Source organism: Protopterus annectens, chromosome 12.part0, assembly GCF_019279795.1.
Source record: "Protopterus annectens isolate FY-2018-M chromosome 12.part0, PAN1.0, whole genome shotgun sequence".
Taxonomy (NCBI): Eukaryota; Metazoa; Chordata; order Ceratodontiformes; family Protopteridae; genus Protopterus; species Protopterus annectens.
In genome coordinates, this window is record NC_056746.1 from 1,094,374,503 (window position 1) to 1,094,387,516 (window position 13,014).

At 43.9% G+C, this 13,014-nt stretch overlaps 1 protein-coding gene and 1 long non-coding RNA gene across 3 annotated transcripts in view; one reads left to right on the plus strand and one right to left on the minus strand.

The window, feature by feature from the left end:
• The first annotated feature begins 1,171 nt into the window (after positions 1-1,171).
• Positions 1,172-10,795, plus strand: LOC122816997. Its single transcript, XR_006367132.1, has 2 exons — positions 1,172-1,236; positions 10,737-10,795. It is a non-coding gene; the product is annotated as an uncharacterized LOC122816997 (long non-coding RNA).
• The window catches only part of SRSF6 (serine and arginine rich splicing factor 6), an 826,370-nt gene continuing 817,326 nt past the window's right edge, over positions 3,971-13,014 (minus strand). For both annotated transcript variants that reach the window (XM_044090109.1, XM_044090110.1), the window contains exon 6: positions 3,971-5,268. In XM_044090109.1, the coding sequence (XP_043946044.1) occupies positions 4,929-5,268 (340 nt within the window). In that variant the 3' untranslated portion in view covers positions 3,971-4,928. The remainder of the gene's footprint in view (positions 5,269-13,014) is intronic.

Below are 13,014 nucleotides of genomic sequence, written 5' to 3' on the forward strand. Positions count from 1 at the left end.
CTGCCAGCAGATTACCCCGAATATAATGACTGCAACAGTGAAACACCAAGATCATCAAGTCTATATCTGGGCTCCATTTGCTTGTCAACATGTTGAAAATCCGTGGTTCCAGTTTCCACTCGTGTGGGTCCATGAGGTTTCTGCTTAGTTCGTCTGCCAGTGTATTTAGTATTCCTGGCAGGAATTGAGCTTGTAGATAAACTTGGTAGCTCAGGGCTGTGTTCCACAATGCCATGGGTAGTCTGCAGAGGGGGTAGGAATGTGTACCCCCCCCCCCCGCTCATTTATGTAGCACAACAGTGTTGTCAGTCTTTACCATTAATTGTCCTGGAAGAATGTGGTCCTTGAAGGCTGTCAGAGCACTCTGTACACCTAACATTTGTTTTTGATTGATATGCAGGTGCATTTGACTTGGGTTCCCATTTGCCCTGAATGCACTTCTCTGCCAGGTGAGCCCCCCATGCATAGTCTGATGCATCTGTTAGGGTTTGGGTGACAGTGTGAATGGTAATCCCTTGTTTTGGTGGCAGGCCTCTGCCCACCAAAGGAACTCTAGGCGTAGGCAAGGCACAATAGGAATCATTGCTTCTAGATCCTGAGAATGTTGACACCATAGACTTTTTAGATACCATTGTAGTTTCCTCATATGCAGTCTTGCATACGGAATTAGAAAAATGCAGGTTATGAACCCCAAGGCTTGTAGAATTTGCCTTGCAGATGGCAGGGGTTTTGTGGTAACTTGAGGTAGGTTGTCAAATGAATTTCTCTGGCGTCAGGAAAGCCATCTGCGAAGTTGTATTCAAGCTTGCTCTCAAGAATATAACTTGTTGACAGGGTACTAGGTGTGATTTCTTTTCGTTTGTGGTGTACCCCAGACAAGTTAGCACCCTTTGTACAAATGCAGCATGATTCAAAAGTATGTCCTGGTTTTCTGCCTGAATTAGACAATCGTCCAGGTATGGGTATATTTGAATATTTCTTTGCCTGCAAAATGTAATGACTGTAGCTAGGCACTTTGTGATTACCCTGGGCTCAGTAGATAAGCCAAAGGGCAGTGCAGAGAACTGATAGTGCATGTAGCCTGCTTTGAAGCGTAGTTATCTTCTGCAAGATTCCCTGACAGGGATATGCAGGTATGCGTCCTTTAAATCTGGTGTTGCCAACCAGGCATCTTTGCCTAGCATAGGGAGCAACTGGTGAAGAGTCAGCATCTTGAATTTTGGAATCACCAAAAAGGTGTTTAGACAGGTCCAGGACAGGATGCCATGAATGGTCCTTTTTGGGTACCAGGAAGAGTCTTGAGTAGAAATCTTCTCTTCCTCTTCTGGTACCAACTGAATAGCCCCCCATGCTTCTTTTCCTCTTCTGGTACCAACTGAATAGCCCCCCATGCTTTAGAGAGAAAGTACTTGCTTTTGAGCCTCTGTCCACTGAACTGGGGGTAGACCTGGCCACCCACTTGGTGTTGGTAACGTATGGAAGTGAAATCTGTATCCCTGGGACACTATTTAAAACCCATTTGTCCTGGGTAATGAGTTACCAGTTCTTTGCATGAAGAGCAATCTTTCCCCCCAAAGGGGCTATCAGTTGAGAAGTGCTTGGCAGTTTTAAAAAGTCAGAGACAGTTTACCACAGGGGGAGTTTTACTACCCCCAGATTTGGAAGTGGAGGCCCTCCACAGCTTAGTCCTGTGCGTATCTTGGGACTGAAGCCTGGGAGCTCTGCTGGATCTGGGTTTGGACTGAGAAGGTCTGGAAGAGGCAGGAAAGGACAATTCTTGGAAGGCCAATGCCTACTAAACCTTGGAGGTTGTACTTGTAAAAAATCTTTACCAGTTTGCATAGATTTAGCTTTATCCTCAATCTTTTTAAGAACTACTTCTGCCTTCTTGCCAAACAGGTGGTCCTGGTTTAAGGGAGCATCCAGAAGGCAAGGATTGCTCAAGCCAAGCATGCCTTCTAAGTACAGACCCAGTTACAGCAGCCCTGCAAGATGCCTCTAATGAATCAAAACCACATTGCAAAGTACGTTTTCCAACTTGTTCAGCTGAATACAGTAAATCCTTATTTTCAGCATAATCAGAAATAAACATAATTTTCTGTTTAAGTAATCCAATATGCCGCTACTTTAAAATATGAAAGTGGCAGTTTAAGGCCCTAATGGCCAAGTTGCAGAAGTGTATACCTTCTTACCCCATCTATCCAGCATTCTGGAGTCTTATCAGAGGAGGAAGGGTTTTTGGCAGTAGTAGCTTTAATGCCCTTGGGCCCCTGTGAAATGGTCTCAGGATCTGCAGTAGGATTTTTAAAAGGGAGCTTATGAGAATCAGGGACCCTGTAATATCTATCAGGATTTTTGGGAGCAGGAGGTAAAGAATCAGGGGCCAAGCTAGATTCCAAAAAGGCATCATCGACCATGTCTAGTACAGCAGGTGTGGCTAAAGGCCTGTGCTGGGGCAGGAGTAAGAAATCCCCAAGTCTCTCTTTAGAGTCAAAGAAATCCTGACTTTCCCCAACGAAAATGCTCCCCGAGGGTATGCAAGGTTTCACCAAAAGAAAAATCCTCCGGGGGGGGGGGGGGGTGGATGCAGAGAGAATAAAGTCCTCAGTATCAGAATCCTCAGGCAGATAAGGGTAAATCCTGGTCAGAGGAAACCGAAAATTCAGAATCTTTGTCAGAAGTATCATAAGCAAACTCGGTCCTAGGTCTCAGAGGGGGGTAAGGTTGGCTTCCCCTGAATAAAGTAAGAAGGTCTTCAGCCATTCTTGTTTTTCAGGCATAGAGGCCTGGCCATGCAGTCTGGGCGTCAGTTTTCTAGGCATGGTTCGAGTTTTAGGCCTTTAAGAAGATGGCGTTGGTTTAATACACAAGCCAGTAGGCCTGAATGCACCCTCAGAAGCTGGTGCCTGCACAGCGACACCAGACCCATCCATCCGCAGGTTCCACAGTTGAAGCATCTCACGGCATACCACACTCCGAATGGGTCTCAGTAGAGGCCTGCGAATCTGAAGTAGTTGGTATCAGGGGCTGCGAAAGCGCCTCACTGTGTACCGGCAAACTGGCTCTGAAGCGTCGTCGGCAGCTTTGGACCTAGGTGGCCTGTCTCTATCTCTGCTTTTTTTAGGAATGTTGGTAGTCGGATGGCTTACTTAAGACATATCGGGATAATTGAACAGAGCATCAAAATATTTAGAAGCGTAAATATACTGACGATGGATAGTTTGTGGTTTAAATAAGGCACAAAACAGACAGCGAGGTATGTCGCGGGCAGGGCCTAGGCAAGGAATACAGTACGAATGAAAATCTTGAGGTATTTGCTTTCCACAAGAAATGCAATTATTTACTTTTACTGACATCGGTTTAGAGCAAGAAAGTTTCCCCAACAGGGTACTTAACTTTTAGTTGAAGACTTCGGTTCTGAAACTCTAAAATGAAAATTTCAGGAGTCAGCCAAACGGCACTTGCGAACTTGCTTCTGCTTCGGGCACCGGACGGCAAGAAAAACTGACGTAACGGCATCAGCTGCATGTCTTATACCCCTGACGACCCGATGTCAAGGAAGAAGGGACAGCAACAGACGCAGGACCCAAGACTCAACAGGCCGACTGTGGGCTACTGCAAGCTGATAACCTAAGTGTGATGACTGCAACAGTGAAACACGAAGATAATCAGGCAGTAATGTTATTTGTACAAAATCCAAGTCCACCAACACTGCTCAGGTCAGTCTAGTAAAAAAAAAAAAATAAAATAAATCAGATGACTACTTTTTTAGGGGGGGGGGGGGGGGGACATGAAACCATCTTTTCCAAAACTTTGTTCAAAACAAAGTGCAATTACAAAGCCTAACAGTTCATATTAACCTGAACTACAAAACAGCATTAACAGCAAAAAAAACTCAACAGCACCCCCCACTGCAGTTATCTGCAAATCACATGAATCTACCAGACAGCAAATTAAAGACAAAAAACAGTAAAATTAAATGTTTAATTCAGTATGCAAAAACTACATAATGTACAAAGACTAAAAGATGGTTACTTACTGTATCAAAGATCCCATTTTGTTGAGCTGCCATTACCTCTGCAGATTAACAGAATGATCCATAAAATAAAAATGCACAAGTATACAAACACAAATGCTGCAAAGGTAGTCAAACTAAAAGAAGAGCACACGCAGCAAAATGTAAAGGGGTTTTAATACATCTTGCACTGAAAATGGTCTTTTCCAGTGAAATGGCATCATGCAAGCGTGGCAGCAGCTTAACAGTAACTTTACAGTATAGTCACATACAGCAAGGATACAATAATTTAGGCAATAAATTAAACTGAGTAACAGTGGATGCTGTACACAGCCTTTATTGCTAAATAATGAAACCTGGCCAGGTAACTAGACCAACAGACATATAAAGCACATGGGAAATAACATTTTTAAAGGAAATTAAACCAGAAGTGATCAAATTACATTACTCAATAACAGTAAATTGGGTAAGCAACATTTACGTTTCCAATCGTTCTTGCCCAAAACACTTCTGTAGAATGATAGAGATTACATCTATATTTTATTAAATCTGAAAAGGATGAGCACTGTCCAAAATATACCATTTAACAGCTTTATAGCTAGCAAACTAGTGTGTTTCGCAGCCTCCCCTTTAATTTTGTTTGCTTACTAAAAAACGAAACAAAACTCTGCCTCATTATGCTATACAACTAAACATGATTAAATTTACACTTTCAAGCAAAATGTCCTCCTAACTTTGTCATTCAAGAGGGGATAAAAGCGCATGACTGGTGTAATCCCAACTCCATAAAAGGCGCAAAATACCTAGACAACAGAACACACGCTAAAACCTAAATGAATTTAGGAATAGTAACCTCGCTAACAACTGTCTCAATGTATACAATAATGTATATATGCATATAAAAATTTCAGTCTTAATTCCTTGATGCAGAGCGGGAACGTGATCGAGACCTTGACCTAGACACAGATCTCGAGTAAGATCTTGAAATTGATCTTTTGCGCACAGCGGCAGAGTTTGACAAGGATTTCTCACGAGATGGAGAGTGTGAAACTGATCGTGACCTTGACTTTGCATTTCTATTTCCATTTTCTTTAGGAGAGACAGACCTACTGCGAGATCTTTCTTCATACCTCCCATCCGATCTACTTCGAGATCGTGAACCACTGTCAAGTTGTGCTTTTGATTTGCTTTCTGATCTGGATTTGCTTGCTTTGGACTTCTCCTTACTCTTACTTCTTGATCGTGATTTTGATCTAAATTAAAAAAGAAAAAAATCAGTATTCCACTTACAGGTCAATCTACTCCTCCCTAAATAATTCAAATCAAAAGTAAATTAAGATCAAAAGGAAGAACGCTACATCAAATACAGTGACATGCAGACAAGGTGGCATTGTGTCAAGGCCACTGAGGATACCAGTTAAAAGACGTCCAATAAAAACAAAGAAGTCCATTCATATACCACTCGCTACTTTCTGGTGGTGTAAAACAGTGGCTATACCTTTGCTAAGCATTGTGAATACTGGCAACTTCTAGAAAGTCTACTTCTACAATTACAGTATATGTGGTATGGACCTGTGAGTTAGTATATTTAGTCAGGGCAGTGGCAAAGTAGTTCTCCTATAGTGGGGTATGAGAGGGCACTCGCTGTTAAATGTTTACATGGAAGCTGGGGACATTGTTAAAACCCAACCTTTCATAGATTTGCCAATGAATTATCAACTGCAACAATTCTGCAAGACTGAATGTTAAGTAACCTTTTCTGCTTCTACCAAGCAAGCATAAATCAGTAATTCCAATTAGAAATCCATAGCCATAATGGGGAGCAAGGGACATTATACAATCTGCACTCATTCGACTCAGACAGGACACTTTAGTTCTTTGAGAAATCAAAATCACTGATTCAAGACTTTCCATGAAATGTTTGTGGAAGTCATGCCCCCTGCCTGTATCCCATGTGCCAAATCATTACTGAAACAAGCTCAGACCACGACTTTCAACTTGCTCTGAACAAAAATATAGGACTGCCTAACAAAGGGAGCTATAAAACTTAATGGCAAAAGAAAAGCAATAATGAAAGAAGGGATATTAAAAAGAGCAACTACGACCAAAGAAAGTTCCTTCACAAAACAGCATCTACTTACTAGCTACATTTTCTACAGAAACCATCTTTGGTTAACTGGGAAGAATCAGAAATAGTACAAAATATTAAAGGGGGCTGGCACCAAAACATGGTTAAGAAAATGAAAGCCCAAAGGGCAAGGACAGACTCCTGAAATCACACTCCAAGTAAAGCTCGTTTGAAGTGGGAATAGATAGAGCCTCCACTCCTGCACAGACAAGTTTAAATAGCACGGTGGGGTACCTCTGCTGGAGCGGATTTGGACAGGATGAATCCTGGGAGGAAGTAGACTGTAGAGATTTGTCCATCTCCCAGAGTAACAGCAATGCACGGGATGGCTCAAGGTTGTCACAACAGACAAAAAGGTGGCAGCTTTGTCACAGGTACCCTGGAAGGAGCACTCACGGTGGAAGACTGTACTACCCTCTGTGATGCAGGTCATATCATCCGGCCCATGCTAGAGATGACAATTCACGTAAAAAGTTATGTCTTACCAGAACGTTCCATCGGAGTTTATCTTCCAGTCATCACTGACTGGTTCGGTTCTGAGCCCTCGGAACAGAGTCGGCCTTATATCAAGCTTGCGTGCACCATAAACTCTCGAGCTAAGCTGCTACCCACAATGCCCTTTGCTCAGTTACCTCAGATCGAGTTTGCATGCAACATATAGAAGTCAGAGGCCATCGCTGTGCAGAAACCCCAATACACCACAAAGACCCAGAAGATCCGCCAGGAACTTTAGGAGGGGGTCGGTGGGAGGGTGTGATGACTGGAAGAAGATAAACAACGCAGATGGAACATTATGGTAAGACATAACTTCTTCATCTGAAGTTGTTAGTCCCATCAATGATGAATAGGAAAGAAAATAGAGTCCCCAGCTACTTGGAGAACTTGGGTGGCCCTTATGGAAGAACATTCCTGAGAACCATTGAGCCAAAGGCAGCTCTTCCCCTGGAGATCAGATCCAATTTGTAATGCTTGATAAAGGTATGGGGTTTAGCCCAAATGGCCGCTGCACAAATGTCATCCATGGAGGCCCTACAGTGGAAGGCAACAGATGCTGCAACAGCCCTAGCTGAGTGAGCTTTGATTTGGCCAGGCTTCAATCCCTCCGTAAGTGAATATGTGAAGGCAATGCAATCCCTGAGCCATTGAGACAAAGTAACTTGATACTGCACCTCCCATTCTAGGGCCCACAAAGGAAATGAAAAGCTGGTCCGACTTGCAAAAGGATTTAGTTCTGTCCAGATAGAAACTAAATAGTCTATGAACATCCAAGGAATGTAGGCAGTATTCTCCCTTGTTAAGAGTAACTTGGGAAAAACACAGGGAGCTCAATGGACTGGTTAATCGAAAAATTAGAAACCACTTTGGGGAGAAAGGATGGGTTAGTACGAAATGATACTCTGTCCTTATTAAAGATCAGGTAAGGGCTCTTGATACATAATGCTTGTAATTCAGAAATTCTTCTTGCTGAAGTTATAGCCACCAGGAATAAGGATTTCCATAAAAGGGATTTTAGATCATGTCGCAGCTGGTTCAAACGGAGACAGAGAGAGAGAGAGCCTGCAGAAAGTAGTGTACACTTACCATAAATGTCGATGTTCGAGTGTATTCACTGTTGCAGTCATCACATTTGGGTTATCTGCTTGCAGTAGCCCTCAGTCGGCTTGATTAACAGTCTTGGGTCCTGTGTCAGTTGCTATCCCTTCTTCCGTGACGTCAGGGCGTATAAAACATGCAGCCGACGCCATTACATCCGTTTTTCTTGCCCCAGATGTCAGGGCCCCCCCATAATGGGAAGCAATTAAATCTATAAATATACTTGGTTATACCTCCAACAAAAAAGCAAATACACCAAAAAGCGTTTGAGCATAGTAAAGCAGAGTAGAGTTATAGCCAAAAAAAGTAGTAAGGGGGCTGGAGGGAGGGTAACAAGGACTGCAACAGTGAATACACTCCAACATCTACATTTATGGTACGTGTACACAACTGTACTATGTTAGTGTTTCACTGTTGCAGTCATAACATTTGGGTAGATTCTCAAAGCTAGGGATGGGAGGAGGAATTCAGATAGCATTAGGACCGGTTAAAAGGCCCTGCAAGACTGCAGTGGAAATGCCAGCTCTGGATTTAGAGAAAATTGGCAGATGGTAATGCTTGGTGAAAGTATGTACAGAACTCCAGGTAGCAGCTTCTAGGATGTCCCTGGTAGGGACGCTTTTGAGAAAGGCTGCAGAGGTAGATGCAGACCTGGCTGAGTGTGGTCTGATCCCCTGTGGGATAGGTTTTCCATGGTGCTTGTAAAAGAAATGAATACAATGGCCTATCCATTTGGAAGTGGTTTGCTTGAAATAGCCTTCCCCTCTGCCCCTGCAGCAAATGCCACCAGCAGTTCAGATTTCCTTTGAAGTTTAGTCCTGAAGTTTAGTCCTGTCTAAGTAGAATCTAAGTTGTCTGCGCACATCTAAGGAGTGCAGTATCCATTCCCCTTTGTTCTGTGGATTAGGAAAGAAAGTTGGCAAATTAATGGACTGATTAAGGGCCACACTGGATACCACCTTGGGCACGGAGGGATTGGTCCTAAGGGACACCCTGTCCGCATGAAAGATGATGAAAGGCTCCACTGCCACAAGGGCCTGTAATTCAGATACCCTTCTTGCTGAAGTGATTGCTAAAAGAAAAGCTGTTTTCCAAGAAAGGAATTTTAAGTCTGCAGTAGCAGCTGGCTCGAAAGGAGGAAGAGAGTTTCTCCAATACAAAGTTAAGGTCCCAGGCTGGAGTTGGAGATCTCCTGGGTGGTCGTAAATTTTTGGCCCCTCTGAGGAACTGCTTGGGCAGTGGACGAGAGAAGAGGGGAGGTTCTGTGTTATAAATGAGCTGAAATGGCTGAGGCGTGAATTTTGATGGCAGAGAAAGACAGGCCCTTGTGAAGTATATCAGTTAAGTATAAAAACGGAGGTAAATTCGGCACCGTTGTGCTCATCCCTTGAGATTGGATCCAGGCACAGAATATTCCATTTTTCAGCATAATATTTTCTAGTACTACGCCTGCTTGCCTCTAAAATGAAATCCATCACTGGTTTACTGAGGGATGGTAAAGGAGAGATTAGGTTAATTAGCCAGGATGTTAGGTTCAGTGATTGAAGCTGTGGGTGCAGTATCTGGTTCTCCTGCTGAAACAATAGGGTAGGAGTCTGAGGCAGGTGCCATGGGGCCAGCAGAAACACTGCGCAAGGGGGGGTACCAGTTTTGGTGTGGCCATTTTGGTGCAATCAAAATAGTCCTTGGTTTGTCTTGTTTGATCTTTAGTAGTACTTTGGAGGCCAGAGGCAGAGGAAGAAAGGCAAAAACTGATATTTTTTTCCAGCTGAAAGAGTATCCACTTTCCAAGCTTGTTTGTGGGGAGTATGTGAAAATTTGTCCAACTGATTACAGGTCTATATCTGGGCCCCCCATTTGCTTGTCAACATGTTGAAAATCCTTTGTTCCAGTTTCCACTCGTATGGGTCCATGAGGTTTCTGCTTAGTTTGTCTGACAGTGTATTTAAGTTTTCCTAGCAGGAACTGAGCTTGTAGATGCACTTGGTAACTCAGGGCTGTGTTCCACAATGCCATGGCTAGTCTGCAGAGGGGGGAAGAATGTGTACCCCCCCCTCTTGTTTGCGACCACAACAGTGGTGTTGTCCATCTTTATCATTAATTGTCCTGGAAGAATGTGGTCCTTGAAGGCTGTCAGAGCATTTTGTACAGCTATTTCTTTTTGATTGACATGCAGGTGCATTTGACTTTGGTTCCATTTGCCCTGAATGCACTTCCCTGCCAGGTGAGCCCGCCCATGCATAGTCTGATGTGTCTGGTAGGGTTTGGGCGGCAGGGGGTAGTAGTCCCTTGTTTTGTTGGCAGGCCTCTGCCCACCAAAGGAACTACGCGTAGGCAAGGTATGACAGGAATCATTGCTTCTAGTTGACACCATAGGCTTTTTAGATACCATTGTAGTTTCCTCATATGCAGTCCTGCATAAGGAATTAGAAGAATGCAGGAGGCCATGAACCCCAAAGCTGGTAGTATTTGCCTTGCAGATAGTGTTTTTGTGGCCACTGTTTGAAGTAGTTTGTCAAATGAATTTGTTTCTCTGGCATGAAGAAAGCCATCTGGGAAGTTGAATTCAAGCTTGCTCCCAGTAATATAATTTGACAGGGTACCAGGTGTGATTTCTTTTCCTTTATGGTGTACCCCAGACAAGTTAGCCCCCTTTGTACAAAGGCCAGATGATTACAAAGTATGTCCTGGCTTTCTGCCTGAATTAGGCAATTGTCCAGGTATGGGTATATTTGAATATTTCTTTGCCTGCAAAATGCAATGACTGGAGCTAGGCACTTTGTGAATACCCTGGGCGCAGTAGATAAGCCAAAGGCCAATGCAAAGAACTGATAGTGTAGCCAGCAGCCTGCTTTGAAGCGTAGGTATCTTCTGCAAGATTCCCTGATTGGGATGTTCAGGTATGCTTCCTTTAAATCTAGTGTTGCCAACCAGGCATCTTTGCCTAGCATAGGGGAGCAGCTGTCGAGTCGCATCTTGAATTTTGGACTCCCCAAAAAGGTGTTTAGAGTAGACAGGTCCAGGACAGGACGCCATGAATGGTCTTTTCTGGGTACCAGGAAAAGTCTTGAGTAGAAACCTTGTCCCTTTTCCTCTTCTGGTACCAATTGAATAGCCCCCATGCTTAAGCGAGAAAGTATTGGCTCTTGGGCCTCTGCCTACTGATTTAGGGGAGGTTCTGACCACCCACTTGGTGGTGGTAATGTGAGGAAGTGAACCCTGTATCCCTGGGACACTACTTAGAACCCATTTGTCCTGGGTAGAGAGTTCCCAGTTCTTTGCATGAAGAGCAATCTCCCCCCCCAAAGCGGCAGTCAGTTGAGAAGTGCTTGGACGGTTCAAAAAGAAGTAATTGAGAATTTACCATAGTGGGGAAGTTTTATTACTCCCAGATTTGGAAGTGGTGACCCCCCACTGCTTAGTCCTGTGCGTACCCTGGGACTGAAGCCTGGGAGCTCTGCTGGATCTGGGTTTGGACTGAAGGTCTGGAAGAGGCAGGAAAGGACCAATTTTTGGAAGGACAATGCCTACTAACCCATGGAGTTTAAATTGTAAAAAATTAAGTTTGCATGGATTTAGCTTTTTCTTCCATCTTAAGAAACTCTGCCTTGTTGCAAACGGGCGGTCCTGGTTTAAGGAAGCATCCAATATTTTCACTTTAACATGGTCTGGCAAGAATTGCTCCTTAAACCAAGCATGCCTTTTACATACAAACCCAGTTACAGCAGCCCTGCAAGATGCCTCTAGTGAATCAAAACCACATTGCAAAGTACGTTTTCCAACTTGTTCAGCTGGACGCAGTAAATCCTTATTTTCAGCACAATCAGGAATCAATATAATTTTTTGTTTAAGCAATCCAATAATATGCTGCTGATACTTTAACATATGAAACTGGCAGTTTAAGGCCCTAATGGCCAAAGATGCATTAGTGTATACCCTTCTTACCCCATCTATCCAGTGCCCCGGAGTCTCTATCAGAGGGGGTAGGATTTTTGGCAATAGTAGCTTTAATGCCCTTAGGTCCCCGTGCAATGGTCTCAGGATCCGCAGTAAGATTTTTAAAAAGGAACTTGAGAGTCAAGGACCCTGTAATATCTATCAGGTTTTCTGGGAGCAGGAGGTAAAGAGTGAGGGGCCAAGCTAGATTCCGAAAAGGCATCAACGTCGTCTAGTACAGGAGGTATGGCTAAAGGCCTGTGCTGGGGCAGGAGTAAGAAATCCTAAGCCTCTTTTTAGAATCAGAGAAGTCCTGACTTTCCCAACGAAAATGCTCTGAGAGTATGCAACGTTTCCCCACCAGAGAAATCCTCTGGTGGAGAAGCAGAAGGAATTGAGTCCTCAGCATCAGAATTCTCATAAGTAGATAAGGGTAAATCCTGGTCATCAGAGGAAACAAAATTCAGAATCCTGGTCAGAAGTATCATAGCAAACTTGCTCCTAGGTCTCAGAGGGGGAAGGCTGGCTTCCCCTGATTAAAGAAAGAATGTTTTCAGCCATTCTTATTTGCTTTTCTAGGCATAGAGGCCTGACCATGCGGTCTGGGCATCAGTTTTCTAGGCATGGTTCAAGTTTTAAGCCTTGAAGAAGATGGCGTCTGTTTAATACACAAGTCAGTAGGCCTGAATACACCCTCAGAAGCCGGTGCCTGCACAGCGGCTCTGGACCCATACAAGGTAGAGACCTCCGCAGGTTCCACAGTTGAAGCATCTCGCGGCATTCCGGACACAGAATGGGTCTCAGTAGAGGCTTGCGAATCTGAAGTAGCGGGTATCAGGGGATGCGAAGGCACCTCACGGAGTACTGGTGAACTGGCAACTGGCTAAGGAGAAGCATAGTCAGCAGCTTTGGACCTAGGCGGCCTGTGTCTATCTGCGTTTTTTCAGAATGTTGGTAGTCGGGTGGCTTACTGAAGACATTGGGATAATTTAACAGAGCACCAAAATATTTAGCAGCGAAAATTTACCAACGACGAATAGTTCGTGGTTTAAATAAGGCACAAAACAGACAGCGAGATAAGTCATGGTCAGGGCCTAGGCAAGGAACACAGTATGAATGAAAATCTTTGAGGTAACTGCTTTCCACAAGTAATGCAATCATTTACTTTTACAGACATCGGGTTAGAACAAGAAATGTTTCCCTAACAGGGTACTTAGCTTTTAGTTGAAAACTTCGGCCCTGAAACTAGAAAATTAAAATTTCAGGAGTCGGCCAACCGGCACTTGCAAACTGCTTCTGCTTCGGGCACCACACGGCACTGATGTAATGGCGTTGGCATGTT